The 23,317-nt window shown below is 40.7% G+C and overlaps 1 protein-coding gene across 1 annotated transcript in view; it reads left to right on the top strand.

Moving 5' to 3' along the window:
* Positions 1-21,616, top strand: part of UBTD2 (ubiquitin domain containing 2) — a 60,038-nt gene extending 38,422 nt beyond the window's left edge. The window contains exons 2-3 of the mRNA XM_069556055.1: positions 3,126-3,362; positions 19,129-21,616. Of these exons, the coding sequence (XP_069412156.1) occupies positions 3,126-3,362; positions 19,129-19,526 (635 nt within the window). The 3' untranslated portion in view covers positions 19,527-21,616. The remainder of the gene's footprint in view (positions 1-3,125; positions 3,363-19,128) is intronic.
* The last annotated feature ends 1,701 nt before the right edge of the window (positions 21,617-23,317 follow it).

Raw genomic sequence — 23,317 nt, 5'->3', positions numbered from 1 at the left:
GGTTGACTTGGTGCAAACATACTTAGTTGCTAGGTCGATTTCTGTGTTATAAGTGGACATTTGATAGGCAGATATTATTACTTACGTTTGAGATATAGGAAAAGCCGAGACCTAGATGGAAATAAAAGTAAACTTTACTTATATATCACAAGCATTTATTTTCTATGATTTACTTTTGCCTAAAGTAATTACTTTGAAACTGTTGACAGCATAGATTTGAAAATGCACTTACAATAGTGATTATCCCTAAGCAGCATAATGTATCATCTGTCCTTTTTATTTGACTTTATTTGTATGTCTTCTACAGATAGGGGGAGGTAAGATAAAGCCCTATATTTGTAAGGAAGGCATTTTACTTTTTGCAAACTGTTTCCCACCTTTATTACAAGATAGTTTTTCTGTTGAGTTCCTCTCTTTTAGAGCCTTTTGGTTTCCTTCATTTAAGTACCGAGATTGTGCAGGTTTTTTGTTTTTAGCTTTGCCTTGCTGTTCTCTCACAGTGATAGAGTTATACCGACTTTCCCTCTGGTACGTTGAATACATATGATATTAGACAGTTCTCTGGAACTATTCAAGTAGATGTGAAACTTTACTCAAATCAGTGTTTATTTGAGCATTGAGTTAGATATCTATGATGCCCTATCTTCCACTCTCTGCTCAGTAAACTAATAGTGTTGTCTCTAAACTGTTTCTGACTCATCTAAAGGTTAATGGAGCAGAAAATAAAATTTATCTTCAATTTTACCTTGTTGTGGAATCATTCGGGGGTGGAGTGTAATTATCTGACATATTCTGAACACCTTTTGGGGAATAATGCTTAATCTGCATCTGTCTGTATTATTGAGAAGATACAGGGAAAAGTCAATAGTATAGATTATGTTTCTCACATTTGAATTGAATCTGATATGAACACCTGATATAACATATATAGTGTTATCCTTAGTGGACACTCAGTAAATACTCGTTCACTGAGTAAGGAGACGGGTTCTCTATTCAGTTCTGCCACTTAATAGACAGTTTTCCTTCTTCTGTACACACTCTTTCAGAACTCAACTGGTTTGCATCTCACTAAGACAGATTAGAGGGCCAAATAATACAATGGGTCAAAATACTGAGTGTTTTCATATATATGGAATCTAAAGAGATGGCACTGGTGAATTTACTGTCAGGGCGGCAAAGGAGAAACAGACATAGAGAACTGACCTATAGACATGGGGGGAGGGGAGAGGGAGAAGGGGAGATGTATGGAGAGAGTTAACAGAAATTTATAGTACCATGTGTAAAACAGATAGCCAGTGGGAATTTGCTGTGTGATTCAGGGAAGTCAAACAGGGCTTCTGTGACAGGCTGAAGGGTAGGGGGCTGGAGGCGGGGACATGGGTGTACCTATGCTGATTCTTGTTGGTGTATGACAGAAAGCCACAAAATTCTGGAAAGCAGTTATCCTTCAATTTAAAAATTAAAAATGAAAATACTGAATGTTTTAAAGGAAAACAGCTGGCACTGGCACGGTGTGCTACTCTGAAGAGGGGACCGCGAGACCTGATGTGCTGCTTTGGGGTACAGTGGCCAGATGGGGTGAAGAGAGGTCGTGATTCAGTCCCAGTGTCAAACAAGGGACATTTTGCAGCAAGAAATGGTTCTGTCATCTGGGAATATAGCCTGGTATAGGACGTAGAGATTGCCTAGGAGCTAGAGTCGTTTTATTTCTTTTATGCATAACCCAAATTTCATTTGGCCCTGGGCCAGTGAGGGAGTGGTTAATTTCTGGGATTCTTTAGAATGATGTTGAGAGTAATGTCTTTTAAATTATTAGTCTTCCTGTAATTAAATATAGAACATTGAATTTTGACATACACCCTCTGCTTCCTACCCTCTGTCATTTATTTCAAACCCACTCTCACCCAGTACTCCATGGAGCCTCAGTTTTCTTTTCACCTGTTGCTCCATCTGTTTAACAGCTTCTCAGCTATGGCACTGTCTAAGATAAGAGTGTCTGTATGTCAGTTTGCGATCAGTGATCATATGCCGGGTAAGTTTCTGGTGTAAAGACGCTGCTTCAGGCTCACTCTCGCACTGTGGCAGCACCAGTGCTTTTCTCCAAGGAGCCAGGCTGCCCCTGAGAGCAGAAGAAGGACTGGACTCTTCCCCTCTGTTTTCTTCTCCTCTTGAGCTGAAACTGGGGTGTTGTCGTTCTTCTCCTAGTGGGGACTTTCTCCCTTGGCGCAGTATCAAGGATCGCTGGTTCAGCCCTCGTCCCTCCAGAAAGTAAAGCACTACCTACCTCTCTCCCTCATCCCTTTCTAAATTAGCTTCAGTATTTGAGTCTCAGAGAAAGGTGTTCACAGTTCCTAGACTCAAGTCCAGAACAGGCTACTAGAGGAAGCTTTCCTAGGTCAGGCTTCCTCGTGGGGCTCGTGGCTCGGCTGTCCTTCCTTTGGATGCCGCAGAGCGGTCTTTCCCTCTGCGAGATTTCTCAGTTCCTGCTCTCTGGCTTCATAGGATCCTGAGATTCAGGCCGCTGCTGTCATTTGGTTTCCCCTAGAATCTCACCTCTGTTATGGCATCCCTTAACTTGTTATTTTTTTATTTTAACTTTTAAATGTTTTTTGGCTACACCAAGTCTTAGTTGCTGCACACAGGGTCTTTTTAGTTGCCACATGCAGTATCTTTAGTTGCAACATGTGAACTTAGTTGGAGCATGCAGGATCTAGTTCCCTGCCCAGGATCAAACCCAGGCCCCGTGCATTAGGAGCACGGAGTCTTAGCTACTGGACCACCAGGCAAGTCCCTCCTTTGACTCCTTTCAAATCCTGCCACTACTGACTGATGAACACTTACTACTGTTTCTCTAGGTAATTTTAAAAATCCTCCTTTGGAGGAGACAGACTAAATGAAAAAGAGGTACTAACTTGCCCTGGAAGATTTGAATAGAACCACCTAATGTCTCCAGTTGCTCTTGTAGATCTAAAATAGGTTAGAGGAATTTTGGAATGTAAGAATTAGCTAGTAGGCCAGCTTCTAGCTACAATTTTGATGAAAGAATCAAAGAAGAATGACCAGATAACTATTAATAAATCTTTTATAAATTTTGGTTTTGATGTCAGCCTTTTATTTTTCTTCAGTTGCTTTAGGTCGTAACCAGCCTTTGAAAAAGGAGAAACCTAAATGGAAAAGCGATTACCCCATGACAGATGGACAGCTGCGCAGCAAGAGAGATGAATTTTGGGATACCGCACCAGCTTTTGAAGGCCGTAAAGAGATTTGGGATGCCTTGAAGGCTGCAGCACATGCTTTCGAAAGCAACGATCACGAACTGGCACAAGCAATCATTGATGGTGCAAACATAACATTACCGCATGGTAGGTTCGCTCCTCTTCCAGAACAGAGCAGAGTATCACCAGCTCCTTTCTAATGGCGAGAAGCCAAGTGCAAAGTGTTCATTCTCCTACTATGCGTTATCCTGTTTTTTTCTTCAGTATCGTGAAGAGGAACATTCCTCTTTGCTTCTTTTAGGTGGAGATAGATGGTGTGTGTGTGTGTGTGTGTGTGTGTGTGTGTTGGTCTCAAGAAAGAACACTCAATAAACCTGTGTTTTCTTTTTTATATATATCTATTATTTATTTATTTAGCGGCACTTAGCTGTGGCATGCAGAATCTTTTAGTTGTGGCATGTGGGATCTTGATCCCTGATCAGGGATCTAACCCGGGCCCCCTGCATTGGGAGTGTGGAGTCTTAGCCACTGGACCACCAAGGAAGTCCCTAAACCTGTGTTTTCTAACTTCCATATAATCTAGCTCTCCATCAAGGCTCCCTCTGCCCCAGTCTTGTGAAGGTTCTACTTCACTGATTTCCTGCCTATACTATCTAGAGAAGTAATCTCAGGTTGCATCTCAGAAGCCATGGAGAGTCAGTGAACTCACCTTTAGTCGTTACCCTTCTTCATCAAGACCTGTTTTCAGCATAATGAGCAACTCTAAACTTGGAAGTGAGTCTCACATGTTGTTAAGGACAGTTCTATGATTGCATCCCTGAGCATTATTAGAAACCTCTCTCCTTTGCTTAGGAATGTGGCTCTAAGAACCACCATAAGCTTTGAATGTTTCCAGGGACACATATATCCTGGAGACATGCATATCCTCATATTTAGTCTCCTGGATTAGAAGCAGATTTCATGCTATATAAGATTTAGATATTAATTTTATATTATAATCTTGTTCTGTTGTTTACTGTATTTATAAATTTTTCTCGTCACTTTTTCAAATTAATATTTTTCTAAGTTGTCTCTCTTGCTCCTATATAATCTTTTGTGTAGTTTTCTTTTTTTGGGGGGGGGGGGTTATACTTTTATTGGTTGTTTCTTTTTCAGTGTCTTCCCTGTTTTTTCTCCCCTCCCTCACCTCCCTGTGATCTTTAGTAAAAGGGAAAAGATTCATATAATCTGAAAAGAAACACAACTATGGATCAGTATCTTCCTTTATTTGTCTACATTTTGAAAGGAGCAGTGCTTTAATTATCTGCTTTTTGTCCTTTGATTCTTTGTCAAATAAAGGATGTTCAACTTAGTACCTTCACAGTTTTCCAAATCTCCATTAATTTTTTTGAATTAATTGTATGTCTAAGAAACTTAAAAAATATATATTCCCTAGCTATCGTATTCTTTTATTCATGAAAGCTTATTAGCATGGGCTTGGGTTAGTAACTTTGGCACCCACTATATATAGATCACTTTTTCTACACAGGTATAAAAAGGATCCCTTCCACTTTTGAAAAATTTATAACAGAATGCTATTTTAGTGTGACTCTTAAGTTGCTATTTTCATGGATAATCTCTGAATTCTTTACCTCGTATGTGACTGAAGTACACATCATTTTGCTCCATTGCTTTCTTTAGTCCTATAGTTTGTCTTCAGATACTATCTTTATATAATACAAGGGAAGGGCTTTCCTGTATAATTAGTCTTATCATCCTTCTCTTTTTAATGCTTGTGAGTGAGTGAATGAAAGTTGCTCAGTCATGTCCGACTCTTTGTGGCCCCATGGACTATATAGTTCATGGAATTCTCCAGGCCAGAATACTGGAGTGGGTAGCCTTTCCCTTCTGCAGGGGATCTTCCCAACCCAAGGATTGAACCCAGATCTCCCACATTGCAGGCGAATTCTTTATCAGCTGAGCCACAAGGGAAGCCCAAAAATACTGGACTGGTTAGCCTATCCCTTCTCCAGCAGATCCTCCCAACCCAGGAGTCAAACCGTGGTCTCTTGGATTGCAGGCAGATTATTTACCAACTGAGTTATCAGGGAAGCCCTTTATCTTCTATTTAAAGAAGAATATATTTGTATTTCTAAGGCCTACAAGTGGAGTTGGGGGTGGTGGTTATCTGTGATTGTCTTAATTTAGAAGCTCAGGACCCAAAACCTTAGAACTTTAACTTCCTTACTTTGTGCTTATCATAGTTACCTATAGGAAAATCTGCTTTCGTTCAATAAATTGTGGCCTTGTTTACAGTTCATGGAGGCATCATAGCTCTGTTTAATTTAAAACGGGGCCTACACATATGGGCTCAATCTCTAAAAACTCAAGTCTCCCACGTCTGCTTTTATCTATGTGAACTGAAGAGAGATGTTCCTGGCAGCTCCAGCAACTGACAGAATAAGGAGAATTATTCTTGGAAATTGGAGAATATTAGATGAGCTTCTACTCTTCTCCTCTATGTTAAGGAATATTTTCTGTTTTAGCATGAAAGAATCAAGTAGACTTTCTCAAGCTTTCTGTTTGAAAGTTCTATAATAACTTCCTGTGTATTACTATCATTGGTACCCTTGATTAATTTCCCTTCTTCATATCTGAAACATACCAATGATGTTTCTTGAATGAACTTTTAAATTATGTTTCTTGAATGGGCTTTTAAATTATGTTTTGTCATATACTCTAACTCACCATCAGTTTATAGCTTAGCTACTTCAGTTCAGTTCAGTTGCTCAGTCGTGTCCGACTCTTTGCAACCCTGTGAACCGCAGCACGCCAGGCCTCCCTGTCCATCATCAACTCCCAGAGTTCACTCAAACCCATGTCCATTGAGTCAGTGATGCCATCCAACCATCTCATCCTCGGTCGTCCCCTTCTCTTCCTGCCCTCAATCCCTCCCAGCATCAGGGTCTTTTCCAATGAGTCAGCTCTTCGCATGAGGTGGCCAAAGTATTGGAGTTTCAGCTTCAAAATCAGTCCTTCCAATGAACACCTAGGACTGATCTCCTTTAGGATGGATTGGTTGGATCTCCTTGCAGTCTAAGGGACTCTCAAGAGTCTTCTCCAACACCACACTTCAAAAGCATCAATTCTTTGGCGCTCAGCTTTCTTTTTAGTCCAACTCACATCCATACGTGACCACTGGAAAAACCATAGCCTTGACTAGACAGACCTTTGTTGGCAAAGTAATGTCTCTGCTTTTCAATATTCTATCTAGGTTGGACATAACTTTCCTTCCAAGAAGTAAGCATCTTTTAATTTCATGGCTGCAATCACCACCCGCAGTGATTTTGGAGCCCAGAAAAATAAAGTCTGACACTGTTTCCACTGTTTCCCCATCTATTTCCCATGAAGTGATGGACTGGATGCCATAATCTTCGTTTTTTGAATGTTGAGCTTTAAGCCAACTTTTTCACTTTGCTCTTTCACTTTCATCAAGAGGCTCTTTAGTTCTTCTTCACTTTCTGCCATAAGGGTGGTGTCATCTGCATATCTGAGGTTATTGATACTTCTCCCAGCAATCTTGATTCCAGCTTGTGCTTCTTCCAGCCCAGTGTTTCTCATGACGTCCTCTGCATATAAGTTAAATTAGCAGGGTGACAATATACAGCCATGACGTACTCCTTTTCCTATTTGGAACCAGTCTGTTGTTCCATGTCCAGTTCTAACTGTTGCTTCCTGACCCTGCATATAGGTTTCTCAAGAGGCAGGTCAGGTGGTCTGGTATTCTCGTCTCTTTCAGAATTTTCCACAGTTTATTGTGATCCACACAGTCAAAGGCTTTGGCATAGTCAATAAAGCAGAAATAGATGTTTTTCTGGAACTCTTTTGCTTCTTTGATGATCCAGCGGACGTTGGCAATTTGATCTCTGGTTCCTCTCCTTTTCTAAAACCTTAGTTACATGTTTTTACCTAGACCTCCTTAGTGGTATGGTGAGATCCCTTCCATCTTTTAGATGTAATTATGTAATTGAAATTTTATCTTTGACATGTTTTGTTGTGTTAAACCCTAAAATCTTAAAGTATTCAGTACTTCATATTCTGAGTTTAAAATATTGCATCGGCTTTAGCTCTTGTGTGGCTCAGGCTTTGGTATGAGACCTAGCCTTATTTCTTATCTTTACTGTATAGCTATGTGCCTTTGGGCAAATCACTTCTGTAAGCTTCAGTCCTCTTATCTATAAAATATGAATTGTAAGTGCCTGCCTTGTAAGGTGGTTGTATTGATTAAATGTGATGATAACACATGTAAGTTGCTTACCTGGTCCAAAACATACTTAATAAATAGTAGTGCGGATGATTGTATTTCTTGAACTCACGTTAACAAGTAAATTCCTTGTACCAAAATCTTAAATTATAGATTTCAATCCTTTTCTGGATGTAATATTTACTGGTGACATCTTTCTTTGGTTTTTTAGAATACCCTTCTCTTGGGCATGTGCCTAATGGAATTTTGAGGTTAACGTTGATTCAGTAGCAACAGCAGCAATAGCTTTATTGCTTAGACACCACGCAGCGAGGACATTCCTAGTTTAGCATCCCCTCACACCCGGCTCGTGCCCGTCCCTCCGTCTGCAGCCATCAGCGTTACTCACACGGCCACTGAACTGACCATGGACTGGCAGCCTGAAGAGGCCCTGGGACACGCGCTCCTTCCTCAGCCATCTCCTTTTCTGTTTTCGTCTCATCCTCGCTTCTCTTCCCGTAATCTTTTTGTTATCTCAGCCTTACTCATGTATGTCATCTTCCCAGCGTAAGCATTGTGAAAAGTTCTCCAAAGCCTGAAAGCCGCGTGGAGCGTGTCCGTGAGTCAGCAAGGACTGTGCTCTTTCGGGCTTGTTGCGGTCAGTGGCAGTGCTGTGTGCGTGAGCATTGTGCGTTTCCATGCCCTTTGTCTGTGTGTTTCAAGGAAACAACAAAAACCCTTTTTCCTGTATTTCCCCTTTCGTTTCTTTTTAGTACAGTGGTTCCCTTCATAACTGCATGTGTTTTATCTTAATTCCAGTCAGCAGGTCATATTCCTTATATTCCTGCCTTGTGCAAACATAAAATAAGTCTATGCTTTTAAATTATCTTCCTCTGTTATTGTCAGTGAGAAGTCTTTAGTTTGTTTTTCTGAAAAGGCAGTAGCGATTGTGAAGGGGGAAGTTGGTGTCCGAAAACTACCTGGGGATTTTATATATGAAGGTATGTTTTCACTGTGGAAATTATGACTCAGGTAGAGGATGGTATGAGCATGTGTAATAGTGTGCTATCGTGGAAAAAGCTCCCTGGATGATTCTAATGTCTGGTGCTTCTTTTCCACAGCCTCCCCATTCTAAAAGAGCTTTATTTTTCGTTATTTACACAGCATTTTTTCACTCATGGTCTTAAATTTCTTAGAGCTTATTTTCTTTTTCTAGTTAAGTACTGTTTTATCAGTACCTAAAATTCCCCCAAACAGTATTTCGCCTGTGAAACCAGATTATAGATTAAGTGGCTTGCCCAAATTAGCATAAACAGGGTGAAAAAAAGGGTGGTGGTTTTTATTTTCATTTTTCACAGTCTGGTTCATAGTGGTTATTCAGATATTTTCAGTGAAAGCTTGTTCAGAAACAATATATGTTTATGTTGTAAAGAGGAGGATTTAATGCTCTTTCTTAAATTACTATTTAGAAGATTTACAAGGATTTTTAAAATTGCCTGCTTCCTTTCCCTGCCTTCCATGGAAGGTTCCCTGACTTCTAGAAAAGTTTTTTTTTTCCTTTGGCATCTACAATTAGTATGTTTTCCAACTCCCTGCAATTCACATGTAAAAACTCCCCTCGTAACCATCCTTGTGTAGGAGGAAGAGCTATTCACCACTCCCCAAACACTTTTCTCATACTTAAAGACTTAACCCCAACTTTATTATTCTCATTGCTAAACATGACCAGTTCTTCAGATGAACTTTTGAAGGCCAACTTCTTTTGTCCTTTTTCATGCTTCAGGATATGAGAAGTAGAAAATGGTATTCTTTAAAACATACCTCTTTTTTAATCACCTTCAAAATACAGGTGGAAAAGGAGTTGTCCAGGTTTTTTTCCCTTTTTCCTGGTCTTTCTTACTGCAAAATATATCAAATGTGAATAAATTAAATTACATATAATGCAGTTTAAGTTTTTAAAAACCAGGGAACTTATAAGTATCATTAATGGAAAGCATTTCTGTATTTAGGGAACCAACATGATAAAAAATCGTGGACTGAGAATCAGAATAATAAAATACTATCAATTTGTGTTTTGAGTTGACACTATTTAATTTTCATCCTGTGATAACCACCTGCAGCAGTACCTGTTTTAAACATGAGAAAACTGAGGCACAGGGAAGTTCTGTCATTTTTCCGAGGCAGAAGTCATGAAGTTGGGTTTTAAACTCAAGCCCTAGATCTAACTAACTAAAGCAGTTAAATTACAAGGTCAAGTCATTTCATCTGTGTTTTCTGTGAAGTTACTGCACAAGTAATCTCCAGTGTTAATTCCATATCTACCATTTTAAGTCCCTCCCACACTATACAGAGTACTTTAAAATGATATAGTTCTATTAATAGTAAAGAGAAACAAGTGGATTCTCTAAGACAGGCAGGAAATGCATTAGTGTGTTAGAGGCCCATTAAGAAGCAAGTCATGAATTCTGAGTCCTTTAAAGGTCCCTATGAGAATTTGTCATTTAATAAACTTAATTCATGAAGGTAAAATTTTAAGAACAGAAGCATGAACCTCCTGTACATACAGGAGAGACAGGGAATTTTTACCAGACTTGTATCTGGAAATGAAACAGGGTCTTAATAAAGGATCTGATGGCTGATTTATCATAAACGTTGTATCCTTTTCCTCTCTTTATCTTCAGAAAGACAAAAATGATTTGGAATAACACAATGTAGCTTTATCTGCTCCTCAGCTGCTGTCACCCTTTTTCTTCAGATAAAGCAACAAAGTCCCTAAAATAGCTGAGGTGGGAGTTTGCCCCTGACTCAGTAGGCTTGTCTCTGAAGAAGACCTCCTTTCTTCCATTCTGGGTGGTGAGAATGGAGGGAAAGAAGGATTTCTGATGTGGTCCCAAGACATATACTACCTCAGCTCCTACTTCTGTAAAGCTGGGTCAGCTAAATAAACCAGATACAAGTGCTGCTGATCTATTCCTCTGTCCTTTTAAGGAGCTGGATTTAAAAGATCAGTGTCTTCTTAGAAATGTGGCCAGATGCTACACAAGCTCTTAGTCATGGTCGAACCTTCATACGACTTTGGTAATGCATCCAGACTAAGTCACTTTTCACCTGTGCTTGCTAGAAGAGATTATCGTCTTGGTGCTTCTGAATCCCGGTCTTAGTAGCTAATTTGGTGGGATAAGATACCAGAACCTGCTTCTCCTAAAGCCTGATTACCAGACATAAGCTTGATTACCAGACATAAGCTTAATTTAATTCCCAGTAAAGAGTTTGCATGAGGGAGCCTGTAATTTGTTAGTTTTGAAAGACTGCTCATAATATCTGGATGAAGGGTAATTTTGATGGCCCTTTTGACATTGTGGTGTTTACAGAGGACCTCGTGAAGCCTAAAGCAGTGGACTCAAACATGATGAAATTGTTTGATCCTTTGTGATACTGCTGTTGGTGAGCTCCCCCCCCCCCCAATAAGTCTAGTTCTGAGATTTAAAACTTCCTTGAGAAGGGAACTGACATTATTGAATGTTTCTATGAGTTCATTATATGTAGTGGTCAATTTTGCATGTGTTTTATTATTTAATCCTTAACTTTGTGAGGTAGATAACTGTAGTCCTTGAGGAAACTGACTATGTCTAAGATTAGAAGCCAAACAAATTTTGGTGTGACAGCTCCAGAGCCGCTGTTCATTCTGTCAGATTTGCTGCTTTTCCAATCTTCTGTTCCTCTGACAGACTGAACGGTGGGCTGCCTGAGTCACAGGTCTAACCCAGGATTTCTTTCCTTCCCGTTCTTTGTTGCTTCAGGGTTCTTTTCCTTTTTAGCTGTGTCCAAGTTACTTACGTGTAGGTCTTCTGTTGCTTTAGGAAGTCATGGTTTTTGAAGAGTCCATGCTTTCTTGGTCACTTTGAACAGTGAAGCCAAAAATAAAGACCTCCTTTTTCATCCTTGGAAGAACCCCCAAGTGTGATGCAAGCCTTGCATTTCTAGCACACAGCTTTCCTGATTAATTTTGGGAGAGAGATTTCCTCCATCAGATTGCCAGTATGTTTTCAATATTATCAATAAATGTTTTCAACAATATTAAGGTATATTGAAGAACACTAAATAACACATATTTGAAGTATACAGTTTGATCAGCTTTGTTTGACATGTAAACACCCATGACTGCAATCAAAATAACATTTTAATGTCCTCAAAAGTTTCCTTCCATAAAAATTGATTTTCAACTTTGATTTTCAAATTTGATCATGTAACACTGCAAGTCTCACATAGTAAAAGTTTGAAGAGCTAGCTGGTCTTAAACATAGAGGGAAAACCAGTGAGGCCTTTGAATGCTTAAAAAGATGTCTTTTTTTGTAATCTGAAAGACTGCTTGAGAAAGAGTAAAGTGTTAGCTGTTATGACATTTAATAAAGCTATTTTTATTATTTGGTATTTAATTTAGTCTTGTCTTTATAATTTTCTTGTGAAATATTTTGCAGCCAAATTAAAAGCAGCCATAGAAAACAAGGAAAATTTAACATCTGAGCCAGTCATCTAGATAGAAGATAAGTAAAAACAACTTCAAACAATTATGCATGAGATCAGGACAGAAGGTAGTCTTGGCAGCTTTCTTCTGCCCTGGGGAGCTTTCGGGGCTTCCTAACCAGGGGAAGCAGCGGCCTGGCGGCAGTTATCCCTGTGGCCATCTGTCTCTCTGCTAGGACTCGGTTGAGGCCTATAATGGTGTTGTGAGGAGAAGGAGGAGTAAAAGACAGGTGTACTTCCACAAAGAACATTTGGCGAGCAATCTAAGCAACCCTGGCTAGAACATCTTTAGAACTCGTGGAGAACTGTTAGATGAACTGCACCATCAGTGGTCAGTGGGTGATAATTAAAAACCTTTTGTAAATTGCAAACGCAAACATAGCTAGGAGAGATTTTTGGAAAGGTTAAAAAAAATCCTTATGTTAGCAGCTTTTAGAGTGGTCCCTTCCCTTTTGTGTTTATACACAGGGTTTCTTTAAGGGAAACTATCCATCTTCTAACCATACTCTGTTTTTCACACTCTCCTCTCAAATATTGCAGATGAAACATTGGCAGCAATATGTCCATTTCGTCACTACACGTGGTGGCTTCAGAGCGCTGCCATGCCTTGGTCACCACTTCCTCCCGCCTCCTCTCCTGTGTCCTCCTCTGCTCGGCCACTAACAGCACTGGCAGATGCATTCTGGGCTGCGCTGCGCCTTGTGGCTCGCGGTTGGCTTTTCATCCCTCTTGTGTCTGTCCTCTGCCTTTTTCCAGGAGCATTTCTTCCTCCCACTAGCCGTATCATTGACCTGAGAGTCCAGTAGAGCTGTTACAAGCCCTGAAGCCTTATCCGTGAGTCATGCATTTACTTCTTCAGGAATCAGATTATTTTACTCTGTTACTGTCCGACCCAGGACAAGCTTACCTCTCTCTTCTTCAGTGTTCCCATTTGTAAAATGAGTATGATAAATTCACTTTACAGGGTCATTGTGAGGATTAAACGTCATTGTATATAAAGTGCCCAGACAGAGCTAGTAAGCCCCCAAGTGTTTGCTTTTATGTTTAAGCTTGTACATTCAAGATTATTACTGTACACACGGCTTTTACCTTTTTCCCGGTATGCTGCTTCAGTTACCTTCAGATAACTCGATTGAAGTATCTCCCCGTACCTACAGCAGTTAAGACTAAGCAGTCTTGTAACCCTGAATTCTTTATCACTTTCATTTCCTAGTTAGGTGACTTGCCTCTCCTAAACTATCATTGGGCTTCCCTGGTGGCTCAGATGGTAAAGAATCCGCCTGCAGTGTGGGAGACCTGGGTTCGATCTCTGGGTTGGGAAGATCCCCTGGAGGAGAGCATGGCAACCCCCTCCAGGATTCTTGTCTGAAGAATCTCCATGGACAGAGGAGCCTGCCAGGCTATACGGTCGGACACGACTGAGCAACTAAGCACACACACAGTCTATCATTAGGTCCTGCCAGTTACCACCAGTTCTTTCAGATACATTTCTTTCCATTGTTAGGCAATCATTTAAGCTGGTTCCCCTAATTCCAGTCAGTCACTCTCGTTTCATGCAAATAATAAAAGAATCTTTAGGCTTTGTCTTGTTCACTGGCATGATATTGCTTGGCATATAGTAGGCACTCAGTGTTTGTAGGAGTAACTGATGGACTAATATTAGCCACCTTTAGAAATTTTCTATAGTATTAAGTCTAAACTCCCTAACCCTCCTATTAGATTTTCACTGTTGCTGTTTAGTAATTTCACACAGTTGATTCTGCATTTCACCTCAGCAAAGCCGCTTTTTATTCCATACCTATATTAATTCTTATTTCCATATAATTCACATTTCTTGGGATGCCCTTCATGTGTATTGTGTCATGCCTATAGTGAAGTAAAGTGTTAGTTGTGCCGTCATGTCCGACTCTTTGTGACCCCATGGACTGTATGTAGCCCCTCTGTCCATGGAATTCTCCAGGCAGGAATACTGGAGTGGGTAGCCGTTCCCTTCTCCAGGAGATCTTCCCAACCCAGGGACTGAACCCAGGTCTCCTGGGTTGTAGGCAGATTCTTTACTGCCCGAGCCACCAGGGAAGCTCCCTGTGCCATGCTAGAACTCGTTATTTTTGTAGAGTTTTTTCTCTCTTGGCTCTCCCAGCTCTGGCCCCATTACTGCGGTGTGATGCCTTGGCTCCTGTGCCTGGTTTTCAGTGCATCAATGTGTGTTTAAATCCTTGCTGGTTATGCTGTGTCTGCTTTCCTTGATGATAAGCTCCTGGGGATCGAGGACAGTCGTGGGTTTCTCGTAACCTTCTGTACTCAGCACCAGTGACATACCTTAACACTTCTAGGTGTTCAGTAAGTGATAGAGAATACCGTTAGTTTTGTCTTTAATAAAAAGATACAGGGCCATAAAATGGTGGGGGATTTGGGAATGTGTTGTTCAAAAGAGTTTGAGCTTACAGAGGAGTCATTCTGCTCTGTATAGGTAATTCTGGGGTAGTATTCAGCTCTGGTCTATATTGATTAATTTTTTGATACTTTATGGACTCAGATATTTAATGAGGGTAGAGGGTAATCCATAAAACTAGTCTAAAAATATAAGTAAATAATATTTGACTTCATGGCCTGAATTTTTTACATATTTATTTTTTAGTTTAAAACTGGAACATATTTATAATTCAGTTTCCAATATAATTTGACTGGCAGAAGTGAAGAACAGAGTAAACCAGAAAATTTCATGTTAGATAAATTGAAGTTCAGTCAGTTCAGTTCAGTTCAGTTGCTCAGTCGTGTCCGACTCTTTGCAACTCCAGGCCTCCCTGTCTATCACCAACTCCCAGAGTTCACTCAGACTCACATCCGTCGAGTCGGTAATGCCATCCAGCCATCTCATCCTCTGTCGTCCCCTTCTCCTCCTGCCCCCAATCCCTCCCAGCATCAGAGTCTTTTCCAGTGGGTCAACTCTTCGCATGAGGTGGCCAAAGTACTGGAGTTTCAGCTTCAGCATCATTCCTTCCAAAGAACACCCAGGGCTGATCTCCTTCAGAATGGACTGGTTGGATCTTTTTGCAGTCCAAGGGACTCTCAAGAGTCTTCTCCAACACCACAGTTCAAAAGCATCAATTCTTCGGTGCTCAGCTTTCTTCATAGTCCAACTCTCACATCCATACATGACCACTGGAAAAACCATAGCCTTGACTAGACAGACCTTTGTTGACAAAGTAATGTCTCTGCTTTTCAATATGCTATCTAGGTTGGTCATAACTTTCCTTCCAAGAAGTAAGCATCTTTTAATTTCATGGCTGCAGTCACCATCTGCAGTGATTTTGGAGCCCCCCAAAATAAAGTCTGACGCTGTTTCCACTGTTTCCCCATCTAATTCCCATGAAGTGATGGGAACAGATGCCATGATCTTCGTTTTCTGAATGTTGAGCTTTAAGCCAACCTTTTCACTCTCCTCTTTCACTTTCATCAAGAGACTTTTTAGTTCCTCTTCACTTTCTGCCATAAGGGTGGTGTTATCTGCATATCTGAGGTTATTGATATTTCTCCCAGCAATCTTGATTCCAGCTTGTTCTTCTTCCAGCCCAGTTTTTCTCATGATGTACTCTGCATATAAGTTAAATTAGCAGGGTGACAATATACAGCCTTGACGTACTCCTTTTCCTATTTGGAACCAGTCTGTTGTTCCATGTCCAGTTCTAACTGTTGCTTCCTGACCTGCATATACGTTTCTCAAGAGGCAGGTCAGGTGGTCTGGTATTCTCATCTCAGAATTTTCCACAGTTTATTGTGATCCACACAGTCAAAGGCTTTGGCATAGTCAATAAAACAGAAATAGATGTTTTTCTGGAACTCTCTTGCTTTTTCCATGATCCAGCAGATGTTGGCAATTTGATCTCTGGTTCCTCTGCCTTTTCTAAAACCTACTTGAACATCAGGAAGTTCACGGTTCATGTATTGCTGAAGCCTGGCTTGGAGAATTTTGAGCATTACTTTACTAGTATGTGAGATGAGTGCAGTTGTGCAGTAGTTTGAGCATTCTTTGGCATTGCCTTTCTTTGGGATTGGAATGAAAACTGACCTTTTCCAGTCCTGTGGCCACTGCTGAGTTTTCCAAATTTGCTGGCATATTGAGTGTAGCACTTTCACAGCATCATCTTTCAGGATTTGAAATAGCTCCACTGGAATTCCATCACCTCCACTAGCTTTGTTTGTAGTGATGCTTTCTAAGGCCCACTTGACTTCACATTCCAGGATGTCTGGCTCTAGGTGAGTGATCACACCATTGTGATTATCTTGGTCGTGAAGATCTTTTTTGTACAGTTCTTCTGTGTATTCTTGCCACCTCTTCTTAATATCTTCTGCTTCTGTTAGGTCCATACCATTTCTGTCCTTTGTGTTACCTTTCCCCAAAATATCGGAATATAGGAGCTTCTTAGCAGTAGAATCTGGATAGTTTATTTCCACCATTATAGATGTGAGGCTTCCTGAGCTGGAATAAGAAGATATGCCATCCAGCTGTACCTCTTCATGGAGTTTTTATTCTTAGCCATTTGAATCTGAAAACTGAACCCTTGACTTACTGGGCTGAAGGGCAGGTGGGGAAAGACTCAGCTTTCCGCTGTGATGATGAAGTGAGTGTTTAGGTCTAGGAAGCCCACAGTGCCTGGTCAGCTGTACATCTGTCATAAGGTTGGCTTGCACTGCTGCCCAGCCCTGTGCAAGACGCTGCCACAGTGCCCCTCGCCCTCGTTTCTCAGGAGGCTAAAAATGCAGGCTGCTTTTTGGTCAAAACATGATTCTGCCTACAGTTTGACAGCTTTGGTTTGCTTTCTTCTTCTCTGTCTCTTGTGGTGCATGAATATGAAGCAGCATGTATAAACCTGGAAACCAATTTAGAGGTCATTTTTATCCTGCCTCATTTAGCTAATTGAGAAAAGTATTTGAGGTTAAAGAGTGTTGCTTGAGGTTGTACACCTAATTAATAACAAGGCTGGGAATATCGTCATGGTCACTTGATTCCAAAAGTAGAGATTTAGCTTGGTCTCCTGGGACTTCCCTGGCATTTAAGATGTCCCGCTTCCACTGCAGGGGCGCACAGACTTGATCCTGGTCAGGGAACTAAGATCCTGCATGTCTTACTGCATGGTCAAAAAGAAGCAACCAAAACCAAGGTGTAGAATGGTGCCTCTCTAAGAGAACTTTCTTTAAATAGAACAGTTATGTAAATATATGGGCTTCCCCAGTGGCTCAGTGGTAAAGAATCTGCCTGCAATGCAGGAGATGCAGGAGACTCTGGTTTGATCCCCCGGTCAGGAAGATCCCCTGGAGGAGGGCATTGCTACCCACTCCAGTTTTCTTGCCTGGAGAATCCCATGGACAGAGGAGCCTGGCGGGCTACGGTCCATGGAGTTGCACAGAGTCAGACACAACTGAAGGATCTTAGCATGCATGCATGTAAATATTTATATGCTCTTGTACCTATCCGGCTGGTATCAGTGGGATGTGTGTCTGAAGGTATTTTCCTGAGAGAGATGATAAGTCTGTAATGAACTCTCCACCTTCTCTTTGCTAGTTTTCCTAATGATCAGGCCATCTGAAAGACACTGGTAGGTTTCTTTGCCTTAGAACAAGGCTGTATCAAGTATGTACACAGCGAAGTTTGCACAGCTGATTTTATAAATAACATACTACAGTGTGATGGCTGCTAGTTTAGGAAACTGCTGGTGATCACAGCTGGGCTTGAAACGTGTCCATCTCTGCAGTTTCGTAGCAGTGTTCAGATTAACTAGTGAACAACACAGAGGCTGGACATTAAACGCAGAGGAAGGGGAGATTCACGGGGATGAGTGCTTGGTGACTGAGGTGTCACCCCAGCCCGTCGTAACACAGCTTAGAAGGCAGGCCCAGGTCAGCCCTTGGTGCGCTGGTGACTGTTCCAGTCTCATGTGGAATTCTTTGTATTTTCAGCCTGTTGATAGTGACCACAGAGATCAGTTTATTAACTCACCTGTTCATTGATAACCATTTCTCAGTGTCCCACTTCCCATGTTCATTAGCCTGTGTATGAGTGTTTCGAATATAGATGTTTTTGGTTTTTATCTATATTGAACAAAGGACACATTATGAATACCTTACAATAAAGCGTTCATTCAGTATGCCCTCAAGTTCCCCAAGGGAAGCTCTGGTAATTACAATGCAGTTTATAAAGAAATTAACCATGAATATCTTCTTTTAAACCGCAAACACTTTTTATCCCCTCCCCTGAGCAGCGGGTTATAAACATACTTCTTTTATTCTTCCTTTGTAACCCGTAGCTTCTCTGTAACAGACTGACTAACAAGTAGGGTAAATAAAACACCTCAGCCACTTCTGTGGTAATTGTGCTAATGAGATTCACATATAAGCCATGAGCCAGTGGCAGCTGGTAAGCTTGTCATCTCTAGTTTGTGATTTCTTTGGACTGAGGTCTTCTGGCAAAGGAAGTCTAGGCATTAATAGAACCACTCTGGGATGCTATTGTGGCGAATTGGGCTTAGAGATCTGGTTTTTTTGTTTGTTTGTTTTTTTAAGGTTAGCCGATTCATTTCCTAAAAAGATATCCCACTGCAGTTTGAATTTCCCCTTAATTTGGTCTGAGCATTGATATATTAATAAATTGGAATTTTGTAAGCTTTTTTTCCTTTTTTAATGGAAGTGTAAATCAGATATGAAATGACTTAGAAGTGTGAGGGTAAGGAGCTAGGGTCCTGGTTCATTTGATAAACACTCAGATAATTGAGAGGTTTCTCTGGTGGCTCAGACAGTAAAGAATTTGCCTGCAATGCAGGAGACCCAGGTCTGATCCCTGGGTCAGGAAGATCCCCTGGAGAAGGAAATGGCTACCCACTCCACTGTTGTTGCCCGGGCAATCCCACGGACAGAGGAGCCTGGCAGGCTACAGTCCATGGGGTCACAAAGAGTCGGACACAGCTGAGCAGCTAACACTTGCATGCTTTCAGATCATTGGTCATGGGCCGTCCATGATAAAGGTCGCAGACCGCTGACAGAGGTTGGCCTTATTTCACATTTTTCCCCCTTTTAAGTGGCAAGCCAGGGAGACATTTGAGCATTTGCACAGTGTAAAGAAAAATGCATTCATTTTGGTTAAAGCCTTTTTCATCTCTTCTCTTTCTGAAGGTGCACTTACAGAGTGCTATGATGAGCTGGGGAACAGATACCAGCTCCCAGTCTATTGCTTGGCACCACCAATCAACATGATAGAGGAGAAGAGTGGCACAGAGACTCTGGATATTCCTGAGCCACCGCCCAACTCTGGGTATGAATCTCAGCTCCGTTTGCGCCTCTCCACTGGCAAAGACCTCAAACTTGTGGTCCGCAGCACAGACACAGTGTACCACATGAAGAGACGGCTGCATGCTGCGGAAGGAGTGGAACCAGCCAGTCAGCGGTGGTTCTTTTCTGGCAGACCTCTCACCGACAAAATGAAATTGGAAGAGCTGAAGATCCCAAAGGACTATGTCGTACAGGTTATAATGAGCCAACCTCTGCAGAACCCAACACCAGTTGAGAACTGACCTAGTCCTGTTGGCTGTCCCCAAGCCTTCATGCCGCTTTTTATTGTTATCATTTCCTACTCTATGGCGTGAAATCTATTTTCACTGCTCTGAATTCCATATGAATGGATTTAGTTCTGAGGAATTACCAGTGAAAAATTCCATCTGTGATGGAGACCAACAAAAGTAATTAATAAAACACAAAGAGCCAGCCTTTGAGACTCATGTAATTACAGTTTCTAATTCAAGAGGCAGTTAAGAAATAGATAACCTTTTATTTTAAAATACCCAACAACTATGTAATGTCTGTATTTAAATGATTTGGACTGTAACTAGAAGATTGCACCCATGAAGAACAGCACCAAGCACCTGTGAATACAGAGTTCTTAAATATAATTTCCAGAAATTATCAATAACAGTTATAAAACTTGAGCTTTTTGAAATGGACACTAACAGAGCAGTACTTGAGGTTCGATAACTTTTCTGGTCTTAGTTCTTTGCTCAAGTAATACTTAGCCGTAAAGGCATAGAGACTGGCAAGCTGTGCTTCAGTATCGCTGCTCCCATTCTAACAGGTTGAGCTCCTTATTTACGTTCACACTAAATTTTGGTGCCTTTCTAACGCGTTGGTGGCAGGCATCTCTCTGGAACACTAGGCAATAATTTAGTCAGTGCATTCAGATCTCTGATTTTCAACTGATACTTCGTTGAAAAGTCTATTGTCCTCTTGCTGCATAAGTATTTTGAAATGTCTGTATAATGAAGCTGTTTTCATATCCAGGCTTAGAAGGTCACTACTAGATAATACCTTCATTGATCTACCTACTCTGCTTAGAACTTTCAGAGCTAACTGTGCCCAAAATGCATGCATACTAGGCCAGGGAATGCACAGAATCAATAAAGTAATTATCTTCTCTCCCCCAGTTTGCAGGAAGGGTGTAAGGAAAACCCGTTCTGTCTGTGCCTAGGAAAATTGTGCCTGTCTTCAATCTTTCAGAAAAAAAATTTCAAGTCATAGTTTACTAGTGAAAAATTTCCTGACATCACTTAAACATTGGCAGTGAGACCTGATGGTGATGCGTTGCTTTATACTTCAGTGCTTACCATAGCTCACTGTTACCTGTACTTGTGGTGGATGAGAATTTTCCTCTCTCATCTTTCATAGCAAAGAGGCAAATTAAGAAGCATCTGCAGATTATAAGACTGAAAAATTCCATGGCATAACCTGATTCTTCTGTACAATGACTGGAATAAAGCTGCCAAGGATTGTATTTAATTCGGAGCCTTTTCAAAGTTGGTTCCATAGGTGAGAAGAGGGCTAGCACATACAATATCTCTGAACCCCTGGGAATCCATGAGATGGAGAAGCAGAGGCAAGAAGGCACTTACGTGGTTCTCAAATGGGAAATAATCAGACCTCCACACTCATTTTGGATGTGAAGCACCATTATTAATTTCAATAGCAGACTGAAACTGCTCTTTAGTTTAAATGTTATGTTTAAAATGTTATTAAATTTCCTATAGCCTGATTAGATACAATATCTATAATTGTAATGTAGCGTGTTTCTAAGAGCTTTAACTGTTTCTCTTTTTTTATGCAATCATTTTAAAGATTGTGGCTACATTTAATTTAGCTTTGCTGATAATTGAATCTAAATTCAAGAGGGGACAGCAGCATTAATTCCAAAGGAATATTTTTATATGTGGAGGTGGAGGTATGTGAGGGTGTTTTAGTATAATGCCCCCGTCATCCAAATGTTTCTTAATTTGTGTGCCACATTAAACAGCAGCATCTCTCAAAGTTTGTCAACTGGAGGAAGAAAATGTTCAAACCTATTTTTCTTAAGTAAATTTGGTGATATAATTATCTATGGTTGGTAAAAGGTTTTTTGTTTGTTGAGGATTTGAGCTCTGTTAAGAGTTTATTTTATTTTAAAGGAACATATACTTTGAATAACAATTTTCTGGGCATGTTTAACTAACCTAGGTGAGAAAACCATGGTGCTGTTTAATTGTAAATAGATTGATATAAGATTGGACCAATACTTGATGTGTACAATTTTAGTATGTAGGGTTCTTGTGCTTTTTAAAAAAAAAAAAGTTCAATTTTTCTCTTTGTCTTTGCCTTTATTCTGGGTGTTTAACTATTATTGCTGTGCACAGTAAGGGTAATCTGCTTCTTTCTGGTAACACTTCTAAAAACGTTTTAAAACCTTCCAGGTCAGTAAATAACAAGTTCATTATCACCGAACCTAGACTCTGCTGCATCAAACCATACATGGTCATTTATAGATATACTTATGTGCTGCATTGAAGCCTTGGTCTCAGCAGGTTGTTTTTTTCTTTGAAGAATCATGCTGTAAACCAAAACCCATCATTCAGTTTTTCAGAAGGATTTTCCATTTTGGATCGAAGTGGCAGGTTTTGATTGTTGAATTTTTATTTAAAATAGGCAATACGTACACATGGGGAAAAATCCGAACATAAAAAAGTCTCTCTTTGACTCCTGCTCTTCATCTTGCACTGCTTCTCTCCAGAGGTGACAGCTGTTCCCAGTTTTCTGGGTATCTTTAGAGATATTCTAGCACCGTGGTTCTGACACTTCAGCATACATCAGAATTACCTGGAAGGCTTATTAAAAACACAGATTTTAAAAGACATACAGATTGCTGGACTCCTCTCCCAGAGGTTCCAAGTTAGTAGGTCTGAGTCGGTGGGGGGTACAAAAATTGGCATTTCCAAGAGTTCCCAGGTGATGCTGCTACTGCTGCTCCCAGTGTGAGAACCACTGCTCTGGTGTGTGTGAGTATATTCACCCGTCCTGCCTTGTCTTTTTCATAAATAACGTACGCTATTCTAGGCATTTGATTTTGGTGAATCTTAGAGATTGTTCCCTGTAACTAGAGCTGGATCTGCTTCATTCCTCTCAGAGCTGCAGTGGTATCCCATTGTCAGGAGCACCCCAGGTCTTTCTAGACTTGCGGTGCTGTAACCTGTGCTCCTGTGAAATGCCCTTCTCTGTAGTTACATCTTTGTGTCTGTGTACAGCCGTGGAATACACTGCTGAAGAGGGAGTGTTGCTAGATCATTGTATACATGTAGAGAGCAGATGCTGAATTGCCCTCCAAATGGATCTTTACCAGTTTAGTGCTGTAGACTGTGTCTACTCTTATTTTCCTATACCCTGACCAACTTTTTGATCTTTGACAGTCTAGGTGGAAACCTGTGTCATGTGATTTTAATTTGTGTTTTTTCTTTGAATGAAACAGCATTGTACTGTATATTTTAAGGCTATTGTTTTTTTTTCCTCCTATGAATTATCTGTTTGCCCATTTTCCTAATCCATTTTGGTCTTTATCGTATTAATTTGTAAATATTTGTTCTATATTAAGGATATAATGCCCTTAATATAGGATCTGTTGTTTTCTGTCGTCTGTTACCATTTGTTTTTGTGGAATTTACCATGTGAACATTTTGTCTCTCAGTCTTGTATTTTATGGCTTCTTGGTTTTATTCCTAAGATCTTACCCACTCTGAGATTATAGGAGAATTTTCAGGACATGGATAACGGCCCTCTCAGCAGGTGTTCGCCAAGTTGATTTGGCCTTTTCTAGTCCTTGGCTAAGAACTAGGACAAGAGATGTCACTTCATGTTGCATAGTTAGCTTCCTCTAAAATTCTTTCCCCTTTGCAGCTGATGGAGATGGTGGACCTGTAGTCCCATGGCCCTGGGCTGAAGCTGGAGTCATATCTGCAGCCACACCTGCGTTTCTCCTGTCCCCCCAGTGCCACTCCTCCACCCATTGCTGAGA

The sequence above is a fragment of the Ovis canadensis genome, chromosome 16 (assembly GCF_042477335.2).
Source record: "Ovis canadensis isolate MfBH-ARS-UI-01 breed Bighorn chromosome 16, ARS-UI_OviCan_v2, whole genome shotgun sequence".
In the NCBI taxonomy this organism is placed as follows: domain Eukaryota; kingdom Metazoa; phylum Chordata; class Mammalia; order Artiodactyla; family Bovidae; genus Ovis; species Ovis canadensis.
This window is presented reverse-complemented; position numbering and strand designations above follow the sequence as displayed.